This window comes from Chiloscyllium plagiosum, chromosome 2 (assembly GCF_004010195.1).
Source record: "Chiloscyllium plagiosum isolate BGI_BamShark_2017 chromosome 2, ASM401019v2, whole genome shotgun sequence".
Taxonomy (NCBI): domain Eukaryota; kingdom Metazoa; phylum Chordata; class Chondrichthyes; order Orectolobiformes; family Hemiscylliidae; genus Chiloscyllium; species Chiloscyllium plagiosum.
The window spans coordinates 88,950,860-88,964,048 of record NC_057711.1 but is presented as its reverse complement, the minus strand read 5'-3'; the positions used below and the strand labels follow the sequence as shown (position 1 = coordinate 88,964,048).

The 13,189-nt window shown below is 39.2% G+C and overlaps 1 protein-coding gene across 5 annotated transcripts in view; it reads left to right on the top strand.

Annotated features, from left to right (window-relative positions):
- The window catches only part of LOC122561732 (SHC-transforming protein 3-like), a 238,672-nt gene that overhangs the window by 184,206 nt on the left and 41,277 nt on the right, over window positions 1–13,189 (top strand). For all 5 annotated transcript variants that reach the window (XM_043713837.1, XM_043713847.1, XM_043713828.1 and 2 more), the window contains one exon: window positions 3,641–3,841. In XM_043713837.1, the coding sequence (XP_043569772.1) occupies window positions 3,641–3,841 (201 nt within the window). The remainder of the gene's footprint in view (window positions 1–3,640; window positions 3,842–13,189) is intronic.

Below are 13,189 nucleotides of genomic sequence, written 5' to 3'. Positions count from 1 at the left end.
ATAAATAGACAAAGTCTTTTCTCTGGGGTCGGGGAATCCAGAACTAGAGGGCATAGGTTTAGGGTGAGAGGGGAAAGATGTAAAAGAGATCTCAGGGGCAACGTTTTCACGCAGAGGGTGGTACGTGTATGGAATGAGCTGTCAGAGGAAGTGGTAGAGGCTGGTACAATTGCAACATTTAAGAGACATTTGGATAGGTATATGAATAGGAAGGGTTTGGAGGGATAATGGGCCAGGTGCTGGCAGGTGGGACTAGATTGTGTTGGGATATCTGGTCGGCATGGACTGGTTGGGCTGAAGGGTCTGTTTCCATGCTGTACATCTCTATGACTGTATGACTCTAAATGATTTTAATCAATGCTGATAAGGTGGTGACAAGTTCCTATCCAATGGGCAATTTATGGGCCTGTTGCTGAATAAGTTTTAGAGTATATTTTTTGTTACAAGCTGGTTTAATAGACCATAATCTTTTAAAAAGTAGAATGCATGAAAGAACTAAGAGCAATAAATTAAGTGTAAGGATTTTAGCGTTGAATTGAAATAATCTTTATCATACAAACTTGATCAAAATAAATATCTTTAAAAATGACTAGATAAGTAGACAGGTAAAATAATGATTCTAAACCATATATAATGTTTATAGAATTAAGACTCTAACTTTCAAGAGGGGGGAGGGTAGGGAGAGAGAGCAAGTCTTCCAGTTCTACTGATATGGATCCATTTGCTTCCCACTCCCCCACTTTTACTTGAATTACAGTTCCTTTGTGCATTCACGTGTGTTTAGTCATTAAAGCCCAGCATTTCAACTACCTTACCTTTCTAACCTTTAAACTCTTAAAGAAATATAATTCAAGGCTTTTGGAGCACAAATCTTCAAGATGCTTTAATTGCATTCATCCAATTTTATATTACAAACTTAAATTCCTAAAATTGAGAAAAAAACTAATGCAAAGGAACCATGAACTAGATATTCACAACCATAGTCACACCCTTTGGTTCAGTTACATGGGAAGGTTAATATGTGGTGTCTGCAAAGCACCATATGTGTTGCCAATGGCACCTTGCAGTATGGGAAAGCAGATAACTCACGGTCGCTCCATTTTGCTCTCTCTGGCAAGAGGCAATGAAATAAAGTTCTCTCTCTTACATAAGGCACTGAAGTGGTTTAATAAAGCATGCTGTTAATATCTTCGCCAGAGTCATAACGGTTTACAGCCACTTTCATCTTCACAACAACTTTCTTTGAATTCTTTACCATTTGCTGAGTTTATTATGCACCAACAACTTAGTGAAGTGCTCAAATACCATCTCATACTTTAATCATTACTGAGAATCAACTACATAAATTGCTCCCTCAATGTTTTGCCCCAGACATGGCTTCCTGCTGAGAATCGTACTCCCTCTCTTTTCCGTCCTCCGACTTCTAGCTCTTCCTCTGCTCATTCTTCCAAACATGCTCAATTTTAAGAGAATTGCATACTAAGGTACCAATGTATGGAAACATATGGTTTCTGCATAAACTTTTAAGTCACCGAAAATGTACTTCCACACTTGCTACATTACTTCTTGCATATTCCTGAAACTGTAGAATTGTGGTAACAGCCAGAAGAAGTAATCCAGCACTGGCTTGTAGTTGGCTGATCATCCCTGTGAATACTACATGTTGAGTGTCTGTCATGCCAATAAACATGTGTTCAACTGTGGGAGATTGAGAGGGCATGGGCTGAGGTGTGCAGCTTCAAATTTACATGTTGGTACCAAATAAGTAGTACTTGCTGATTGTCATTGTGATCTGTCTGCTCTGCATTCTTCCGACAGATATTTTGAGGGGCATGGATAGGATAAATAGACAAAGTCTTTCCCTGGCGTGGGGGATTCCAGAACGAGAGGGCATAGGTTTAGAGTGAGAGGGAAAAGATATAAAAGAGACCTAAGGGGCAACTTTTTTACAAAGAGGGTGGTATGTGTATGGAATGAGCTGCCAGAGGAAGTGGTGGAGGCTGGTACAATTGCAACATTTAAAAGGCATCTGGATGGGTATATGAATAGGAGGGGTTTGGAGGGATATGAATCAGGTGCTAGAGGGCGGGACAGAATTGGGTTGGGATATTGGGTCAGCATGGATGAGTTGGACTGAAGGGTCTGTTTCCTTGCTGTACATTTCTATGACTCTATGACTTTATTTGGTGTGTGCTCTCTAATCACTTTACCAATACACAATCCGTCGTTCTTCAGACAGAATTGTATGTGCATGTCACAGACACCATTTTGGAATCTTAAAGGACCTGTTAGCCTCCGAAAATAGGTAATATCGTGCTGAGTTGCTGTCCACTAAGCCTTTGATTCTGTCCAGATCTGGGCAAACCATCCTAAATTTGACCTGACCATTGTAAAGCCTTATATATTTTGTAGATGTACATTATTAGCATCTATGTAAGGTACTGTACTTATCACTACAGAAGATTTTCAAAATGGAAAAATACTACATAATTGGCATGTCAGGCCTTGAACCCCCACCTATGGATTATGAAACAACCCATCCACTCATTACTAATTCATCGCTAATGACTGGCATAATCTAGGAGTGACATATAAAGATTTGTTTCAAATAATGAGTAAGTGCATTTTACTATGAAGTGATCTGAACTTCATCTTTTTTTTACATTTTCCATAGCTCCTTGAGATTTAGCAAGAACAGTAGAAACTGAGCAATAAACTAGTCTCTTCTTTCTTTGCATAGACGCCTGAAACAATAGAACCACGATTTCTGAAGAAGGGTCGCTGGGCTCAAAACATTGACTCTGCTTTCTCTCCACAGATGCTGGCAGACTGGCTCAGTTTCTTCAGCTATTTCTGTTTTTGTTTGTAATGCATTGGTACTAGTTCCATAATAATGATGGAATACCAAAGCTTGCAAAAATAAAAAGAACATCAAAACTTAAAAATGATAAAAGCAAAAGATATAGAAATTCCACAAAGCCTTTAGAGATAGAGGAAGTATAGTGGTTTAGGATTTCTATCCACCATACTGCTCTACCTCTGACTCTGATGGAGTCAGAGATCAAGCCATTGGAATATTCTGAGTGAGCACCTACAGCTGGAGCACTCTAACAGAGACACTGAAGGGTTGGGAAGCAGAGCAACCATGTGTTATTTCAAGGTAGGACAGCTGAGGCCAGTATTACTGCTCATAATGTGATTTCCTGTGGATTAGGGAGACAAAACACAAAATCAGGCTGAAGAAAACTGTCTGCATAATCTTTTGCATTCCCCTTGAGGAAAAGATGGATACATTTGTTACAGATTTCTTAATTCTGCTAAGATCAATGTTCTTTTATTTTCCTTTATCAATAGACCCACAGTGGAACCTACATCTGTTCTTTGCAGACAGGTCAGTAATGAGTCAGGCTGGTTGAAATTCCTAATGTAATCTTAGAATCTTCACAAACACTGTCAAAGTTTCTCTGTAATATTGTGAGGATTGGACCAAGAAGCTCGTACTTCATCAATGAAATATTTATGGGCTGTCAATCCAATAGATCTAGGTTCTTCTCCACAATCCTAAATCCTCCTCTCTACACCTTTGTTTAGAAGTAATTATTGAAACTTCCCTTACATATTCCTCATTTAAAATCTGCAGGATCCTCTACTGATGTATGCATTCGACCGGAGGTGAGACCTTCATTATCCAAAGATGGAGAAGTACCAACATATGTGAACACTCAACATCTAGATCTCCAGGCTCTAACAACATTGCAAGTAGATCTCAACACCAACACAGGAACCAATGAATTAACAAATAACAGTGAAAACCAATCAAAAAAAGATGTCTTTGATATGAGTAAGTTTCGATCTTACTTACATTTTTCTTTAAGTTTCAACTATGTCAGAACCATTGGCATTCAGTTATAGACAAATATTTTAATTAATCTGCTTATGATGTACCACTGAAGCAGGTGGAATTTGAATCACGGTCTTCCAGCTCAAAGGTGGTTAGGTGGGTGGTAGCACTGTATCAAAGAGCCCTCAGCATTCACGAATATATTGGTGATTATAAGCAAAAGAAAGGTTTTATGATCTTTCATTTATTTGTGATTGTCAACTGCAGATGTCTACTCAATAAACTGATCCTGCCACACCATTACCTCAATATAAATCTTAGCCCAAATTTTACTGTAGTTTGTAATCCTGTTTCTTTATGTTTAAAATTTTACATTTTTTGCTTGCAATGTTACTGGAAGTGCAAGTTAACAATAATAAAATGTGAGTAACAAGAAATCTGTGCCCTTACTGAAAATGAGAAAAACAGTATATCTCTTTATCCAATTAGATTATATTGCAAATGCGCATTATACTTAAAATTGCTTAAAGGACTAAATTTTAGGGGATAGTGGAAAATGAACTTACCTAAATTTTGTGGAAGTACCTGGAGTAGTTTTTTTTAAAAGATACCTTCGAAAGTTCATTGCAGAAATTGGAGATTTTGTTTTAACAAAACGTCCCATTAATCATATAACTGATGATAACTGCTTGCTTTGTCTTAGATCTCTATTGTGGCTGTTTGGAACAGTGACCATTTTGGAGAAGGTTCTTGTTTAATCTGGTTCAATTGCAGGGAAGACTGCCCAGGAACAAGCTGAGTTGGAGGAAAGCTTGCGCAGATCAAGCTTCCCAGCTGATCTCCCTCATTTCTAAAATAAAAACCCTTTTATTGAGTTCAGGGCAAAATCTAATAGTTCTGTTGAAAGAGATTGTATTTCCTAAGCAAGTAAAACCACAGGACTTCAGACATTAGGGACTTGACTATGCATGCCAGAATGTCAGTGTAGCAGACTCGAGAACGTCCTTGTTTCAAACTTTCACCTTTAGAGAGAGAGAGAGAGCGTGTGTGCGTGTGTGTGCGCGCACGCGCACATTACTAACTGTGAATGTGAACTAATGGAACTTCATTCAATAATTTTTGTTTTGATCATTGGTTTATTAAAATGCCTGGTTGTCACATTTTGTTGTTTACAGCTGATATTTCATTAGTCTACTGAGTAACTGGAGTATTTAGTGTATGTGGTGTCCCATGAAGTAGTTGGCCTCGAGAGACAGTGCACTCCTCTAGCTTCAGTTATAACAATTGGAGGATTGTGACTTAAACAGACAAAGGATTGGGAAGAAGAGTGGATTAACATAGGCAATTTCAAATGAAGAAAAAGAATCAAAGGGAGCTTTTATAAGATGGAGGACAAAAAGGTACAGAAATGAAAATTTTAAAAATGTTAAAGGTAATATTTAGCATTTTGTACATCTTCTAAAACAATTGACATTCTGAGGAAATAAGATGCCACATTCATAATTGTACACTTTTTGAGCAAGGAAATTTGAATAGCATTCATTAACAATTATTACATTAGTAAAAGGGTACTTATGCCATTAATTACTAGATTGAACAGGTTAAAGGACAAGTACAGCAATTCATGTAAATTACAAGGAGGTAAGTTGTTAGTTTTAAATCTAAGATAGATACATTTTTGTTAAATATTTGTTAAGTATTAGTAGTATTTTGTTAGGTATTAAAGGATATGGGTCAAAGGTAAGTATGTTTGAGGCCACAGATCTCATTCAATGGCAGAACAAGTTCAAGGGACTGAACAGCGTACCTCTGTTCATAAATTTCTACATAAAGCACAAGCTAAGCCAGCAGAAACGTGCGATTGTAATGCTTCACAATTCATAGGGTCTATCATAGTTTTATTGAGTCACAAGTTGATTAAACAACCAGTAGGTAATTTGTGATGAGAGAGAAACTATATGTGTAAATCATGTTTGGGATTAACTATCTTCATCTTGAGTTTTCTGCTCGAAGGTATACCTGACCCATAGGGCGCAATCTCCACCTCAGGTGGAGCAAGAAGGCAGTTGAAAATTTCACATCAGCCAGAAATGGAATTGAACCCCATGCTGATTACAATTTGATCCACACAAGTTGTCCAGCCAACTGAGTCTCGCTAAAGAGACAAAAATTACTCTTATGTAAATATTGTAGCCTGGAGCTTTGGATATTCTTGATGGAAGCTTCAATTTATTTCCATCACACAACTGACCAGGTAACACTCTGGTCTGAAAAATGTGTTGCTGGAAAAGTGCAGCAGGTCAGGCAGCATCCAAGGAGCAGGAGAATCGATAAAAGGTAGGGAGGAGGGTTAAGGTGAGGTGAGGGCCGGAGAGGGGGTGGGGGCGGGGAGGTCGGGAAGAAGATTGCAGGTCAAGAAGGCGGTGCTAAGTCCGAGGGTTGGGACTGAGATAAGGTGGGGGGAGGGGAAATGAGGAAGCTGGAGAAATCTGCATTCATCACTTGTGGTTGGAGGGTTCCTAGGCGGAAGATGAGGCGCTCTTCCTCCAGGCGTCATGTTGCACCTTTCCAGCCTATCACCCTTACCTTAACCTCCTTCCACCTATCGCATTCCCAACACCCCTCCCCCAAGTCCCACCTCCCTACTTTTTATCTTAGCCAGCTTGGCACACCTTCCTCATTCCTGAAGAAGGGCTTATGCCCGAAACGTCGATTCTCCTGCTCCTTGGATGCTGCCTGACCTGCTGCACTTTTCCAGCAACACATTTTTCAGCTCTGATCTCCAGCATCTGCAGTCCTCACTTTCTCCTAGGTAACACTCTGGTTCTATTACCTGCCATTAGTATATGTTGGATGGTTTTACAAGGTGATACTCACTCTGTTTGGCTGTGTCATGAATGCACCTTCTTTGTTTATCAAATCTTTGAGTTGGACTTGAGCCTGGAGCTTCTGGACAACAGGAAGGATGTTACCACAGCACCACAAGAGCTTTAGGATTAACTATACTTATTATTATATTGTACTTATACTAAATATATTTGTAATACGTGCTATTGGGAGAGAAACTCTCATGCAACCTCCAGTTTTCAAAGGGAGTAATGTATCTCTACCAGCTTCCTAATGTCCTAGTAATTATGCCTGATTACATATAGTTGTACTTATTGCTACCAAGTTATCATACCATCTTGTTAACAAAGAACAATGCATCTTCTGTAGATACAATATGGTGGTTTATCCTCCACCACGAATCACTAGGTAAGCCTAAGACAAAACAAGACCAAAGACTTGGTAACAGCAAACTACTTTAAACAGACCTTACCCAGTATTATACACAAGTAGAGGTGGAAAATACTACAGAGTACCAGGAGTGGTTATCGGGGACAAAATCACATATTTACAGTGGTCTTAATCTGACTTCCCCCTTGAAAAGAAATCTAAAAGCCTCAAAACAAAAGGAAATATTCAAGAAAGTGAGTTTACATTATAACAGCATGATTGCTTAAAGGAGACACAAATAGTCAATCAACAACTGAAACATGATCATTGACAGAGGGAGACTGCAGTAGCCATAGAAATGGTAAAATGGCAAGCTTATTACTCCAAAGGTAAAACCTCATTCTGAAGTTGGTAAGTAAAAGAAAGAAAGAAAAGCCAGCTACACTTATAAAATATTTCAGTTAAATAGAAACTGAAGACTTCAGGAAGTAAATTTTGCAATTGCTAAGGGAAAAGGGAACAGCATTGAGAAATAACATAACAACTAGAAATTAGAGGCAAATGAGCGTAGAGGAGATCCTTCACTCTCACAACAAATATTGCTGTCACCTACACTAGGCTCCACAATGCACAGCTACAAGAAACCATGAAAGGGTCAGAAGTGAGATTTAAATCAGGACCATAGAATTGGGAAGGATTCAGAATTTATTTTAGTTGAAAATGAGCAAATGTGAAGAAATCTATTAAAAGTAATCTGACAGAAAAAGAAAACTCAACACAAGTTAAAGACTCAAAGGGCTGAGGCTCAGTAATTAAGACATGATTCTGGCAAGAAGATGTATGAACGCCAAATCCAGAGAATTTTTTTTTTTAAAACATGTAAAACAAAGTACTTTGTGTTTTAGACCACAAGAGGCAAGAGATTGCCTATTTTATATGGCAAGAAGTGAGAAGATGCAATCTTGGCTGACAGAAAAAAAAAGTGGGGAGCCACAATTTTGATCATTTTGAAAAATGGGAGCACCCTGAAAAAGGTGGGTAAACCCAGTAAACAGTAAATACAATACTACAAAGAAACAGATGTAAAAGTCTTGGAAGCAGTAAGTTACTACAGAACAGCTAGCACGGCGGCACGGCGGTTAGCACTGCTGCCTCACAGCGTCAGAGACCAAGGTTCAGTTCCCGCCTCAGGCGATTGACTGTGTGGAGTTTGCACGTTCTCCCCGTGTCTGCATGGGTTTCCTCCGGGTGCTCCGGTTTCCTCCTGCAGTCCAAAAATGTGCAGGTTAGGTGAATTGGCCATGCTAAATTGCCCGTAGTGTTAGGTGAAGGGGTAAATGTTGGGGATTGGGTCTGGGTGGGTTGCGCTTCGGCGGGTCGGTATGGACTTGTTGGGCCAAAGGGCCTATTTCCACGCTGTAAGTAATCTAATCTAATCAGCTACTATGGACTAATGCCTAACTGGGAAAATCTGTAGTTGAGTCTTCAAGCTCCAAGCTATTTAAAGTCTCCCAGCAAGGCCTTCTGCAGTCTCCCACAATTAAACTCAAGGACTTTTCAATGGCAACATTGTAGTCGTTGGAGTAGGTGTGTGGGAGCACCAGGACAATCAAAGGCACTTGCAGGACAGGTCCAAAGATGTACAAGGGTGAGTAGAACATTTGTCCTTGTATAATTGATTTGTTGTTTAATAGTAATATTATGGCAAGGTCATTGTTGCTGGATCTTGACTAAGATGTTGGTATAATGGGACACCAAAATGAACAGAAGAATAGAATGTGACAATGCAATGGTCACCCAACATCAACAACAAATCCAGAGTAAAAGCATCACATCTTTCTTGCCATGTTATCCTCTGCATCTGCCTCTGCAATGAGCTGCTCCTTTAATCGTGACTGGTTCTCTCTTGCAGTTGGTGCTGAGGTGTCAGTGGAGTAAAGAGAACAGTTTTAAGTCTTTTACAAAGAAATGCTCAGCTAACTAGAAGCCAGGAAAATTTAAAGGCACTGAAGTAAGAAATGTGAGTTCTTTAGCTTGCAACTGTAGATGTTTAAGAGTTATTACATGGATCATGGATAAATCTGGTGGATACTATTGTGATGAAAATTGTGTCACTTGGCCAGTTTGATGCTGAAATCTTGGGTATTATTATCTCCACTGCACAGACAGTAGTACTCTAGAAGCTTCAGTCACTCTGCAATCACCTCCTTCTACACCTCCTTTTGATCTTGTACCTTTCCACAAACGCTTAGGAGAGACAACACCTGCTTGTCACCAGCCAAGGCCCAACAATGCTTTCAAGTGATTTACTTGTCCATCTTTCCATTTGACCTGCTGTATTCGCTAGTCAGTGTGATTTTCTTTATGTTGAGGCGATGAAATATAAACTGAGCGACTGCTTAGTGAAACATCTCTGTTCAATCTGCAAGCGTGAGCCTGGGCTTCCTATCAATTGTTATTTCAATTCCCAATCATGCTTCTGCCCTGACCTTTCTGTCTTTGGTCTGACACTGTCTTCCAATGAAATTCAATGCAAGCCTTGAGGAAAAGCACCTTATCTTTTGACTTGTGCCATATGACTTTCTGGACACATTGCTAAGTTCAATAATTTTAAACCATAACCTTTCCCTCCATTTTGTTTCATATATGATTTCTGCTTGTTCTATGATTTTATAATTATTTATTCCTTGACTTTGCATTTGGAAGATTGTTATCCAGCTATTTACATCTCATCTGTTCACAACTTTTGTCTCTTTATCCATTACCATGGGCTTTGTACCATGAAATTTTGTTTAATTGCTCCTGCCATTCTCCCTTTTACAGAGCATCTTTTTTGTTTTTCTCCTCCCACAACCTGTCAATTCTGATGGAAGGTTATAGACCTGAAATGTTAACTGTATTTCTCTTCATAAATGATACCTGACATGCATTTTGGTTTTATTCAAAGTGGAATAGTTTGGCTGAATGGCCTGTTTCATTGCTATAATTCTCCACCTCCTCTTCTTGGAGTAATTGCGGTCTTCCCATCGAGAACTCAATATCCCCGATGGAAAAAATTACTTTGAGCACTATCAAATAAATCTAGCAGCAAGGTCCTGATTTAAATAAGGGCAGTGGTTAGTGGAGTTGGAAGTATTAACTTATTCACTTGCAGTGATCATACTCTAGGCAGATCTTAAAGAGGTCTGACAATTGTTTTAATTTGAATCCATTTCATTCTCTTGGTTGCTGAGACCCTACCCTTACATTTGTGCTAAATTGTAAGAAATTGAAGATATAATATTATAACAAATATGTTAAAGTAAGACTTCTTAATGTATTAAAATCAGATTGTAACAGAGGAGAGAAACAGAACTGGACAAAGAAAACAAGTGATGATTTTACTATTTCTCATTTTCAGTAGCCATTTTGGTGAACGTAAGGATGTTTTGCTGTACTGATCTGTCCCATATCATATTAAAATGAATGAGAGCAATTAAAAAGATTATTTTTGGAGACCGACATTCATGTGAATCTTGATGGCAATAGAAGTGGAGTTAAGTATTGATCACTCCAGCAGTCGAAGTGCAGAAACAAAATGAACTGCATTTACTGATGTCACAAATCATCAGAAAAAGAATTCTTCTCTGAATTTCCAAGTTATTGGATGTTTTAATTATGCCCTGTTGTATTTTAGAAGTAACTGAATATTATTTCAAGTTTCTCATCCACCCACTTAAATCACAGAGAAAGGACTAAACACAAACCACAAGCTGCATGTATAATTATAATTTCAAGGCATTAACAAATAGTTCCACAAAGGTCAGAAAACACTGGAGCTTTTATGCACTTGATAAATATATTTCACAATCCTGTATTGGGGTAGATAGTAGGGAATGTATGAACGTGGTTGTTGAATGGTGGTGTGTAGATGGTGTTGTTCATGCTTTGAACACCTTGACTAGTCTATGCAATAAAAACACTTTATCCAAACACTCATCGGTGAGGTATCCAATGCAATACAGAGTCCAGTTTGAGGCTCAACTCAATTTTATTAACAAGACATTCTTTATTAAAGAGATCATGTGAGCATTTCCCAATTTTCCACAATATTTACTCTCTATATAGTTATATCCACCTGAGAACAGCTATTACTCAATGATCCATGTGTTGAGTTAGGCCATTGGCGTCTTCTTCCTCTCCAATGTAGGCATGGATTACTTCCATTGATTATTGCTAGTCAGGGCTGATCTTCTACTGGATCTTCTTAGGTTGCCACACACAGTTTTCTGGCATAAATCTTGCATGAATCTTCACTGAGGGGATGGCTTCCAGGTATGCATTTTTAATCCCCTCGTCACAGACTTTTCTGAATGTTCAGTGGCCTTTGGCCAATGTGGTCATGAGTGGGGTTCAAAGCATGGAGTTGTACCAACATCCTTCACTGTTGCCATGCTGTGGAGTTGTAAAGTGCAGATCCTCAGGCAATATCTGGAAGTCAAAGTGCTAGAAAGTCTGATCAGTACTTCTCCAAGCATAACCTACAGGCTGGCTGTAATTGATTCCCCCACCGAACCTTTGTGACTCTTTGACTTTGATTTCCAACGTTCTCTGCAGCTGATAGCTGCTGGTTGCTGTTTAGTTTGACCTATGGCCTTACAGAAAATGAGCCAATTTAGAATGTCAAATTTTGGGCCCAGTATTGCTTCATCACAATGGATCCCAACTTTTTTTGGTGTCCCAGACTTGAAGACATTTTTAATGTAGCTATATCAGGGACACTGGCTGTGCTTTCTAGATTATCTGTATGGCTACAGCCACAAGGTAATAAATGCCTCAACCACCTTATCAGCAACATTTGAAGGTATGTAAAAGGTCCCAAGTTAGCACATCCTAATACCTATACCAGGATATATCCCACCCCTGGCCTACCTTTCCTCCTCAAGACTTTCAGCCCTGATCTGTTACAATCATAGGTAATGTTTCTGGGAGAGTGGAAGGAAGGGAACCTGTGTTTGAAAGAAACAACCAACAGCATGAGAAAGACTGTGAAAGGAGGAGCAGCTCCTTACATATCCTCTCCTGTACTCTGAACATCTAGTCACAGCTCTGCAGTCAGTTCCCACTCTGACAGCAGAGCTGAAATTTATTTTATGCCCCTTTCTAGCCCTGAATACTAGGACATATTAAAATGACAGGTTTCTACCAAATAATGGGAATGTTTCATCCCTGGTTTACTGTAGTGACTAGCTGGACAGCTGCCAAAATAATTTAAGCTAGCTTTCCCAAGATTTTGCATACCTTGCTCATTTTTGTTCTTCAACAAATTTCATGGCTATTATGTCACTTTATCCTTTGGATTTGTTATTCTATCAAATTATCCCTTGGGTAATGTTAAAGTAAAAAAAATTCTAAAAGATGTGAAAGCTGGATAGGCTTAGTCCTCCTCAGCAGTAAAGACTATAAAACAACCCATTTCTACATCAGTGCTTTTTTTTTCTATGACTGTCAAAAAGTAAGTGATGAGCAGTTGAGGACTCTTGGATTAGTAATCAATGGAGTCGAAGGATGAGGCTACAGAATACAGAGGCCTGGATATACTGGATGTGGAGAAGATCAGGACTGAATAGGGATAGTCAACATGGCTTTGTGCATGGGAAATCATGTCTCACAAACTTGATTGAGTTTTTTGAAGAAGTAGCAAAGAGAATTGATGAGGGCAGAGCAGTAGATGTGATCTATATGGACTTCAGTAAGGCGTTCGACAAGGTTCCCCATGGGAGACTGGTTAGCAAGGTTAGATCTCACGGAATACAGGGAGAACTAGCCATTTGGATACAGAACTGGCTCAAAGGTAGAAGACTGAGGGTGGTGGTGGAGGGTTGTTTCTCAGACTCGAGGCCTGTGACCAGTGGAGTGCCACAGGTGCTGCGTCGTCTACTTTTTTACATAATGATTTGTATGTGAGCATAAGAGGTACAGTTAGTAAGTTTGCAGATGACACCAAAATTGGAGGTGTAGTGGACAGCGAAGAGGGTTACCTCAGATTACAACAGGATGTGGACCAGATGGGCCAATGGACTGAGAAGTGGCAGATGGAGTTTAATTCAGATAAATGCTGCATTTTGGGATAGCAAATCTTAGCAGGGCTTA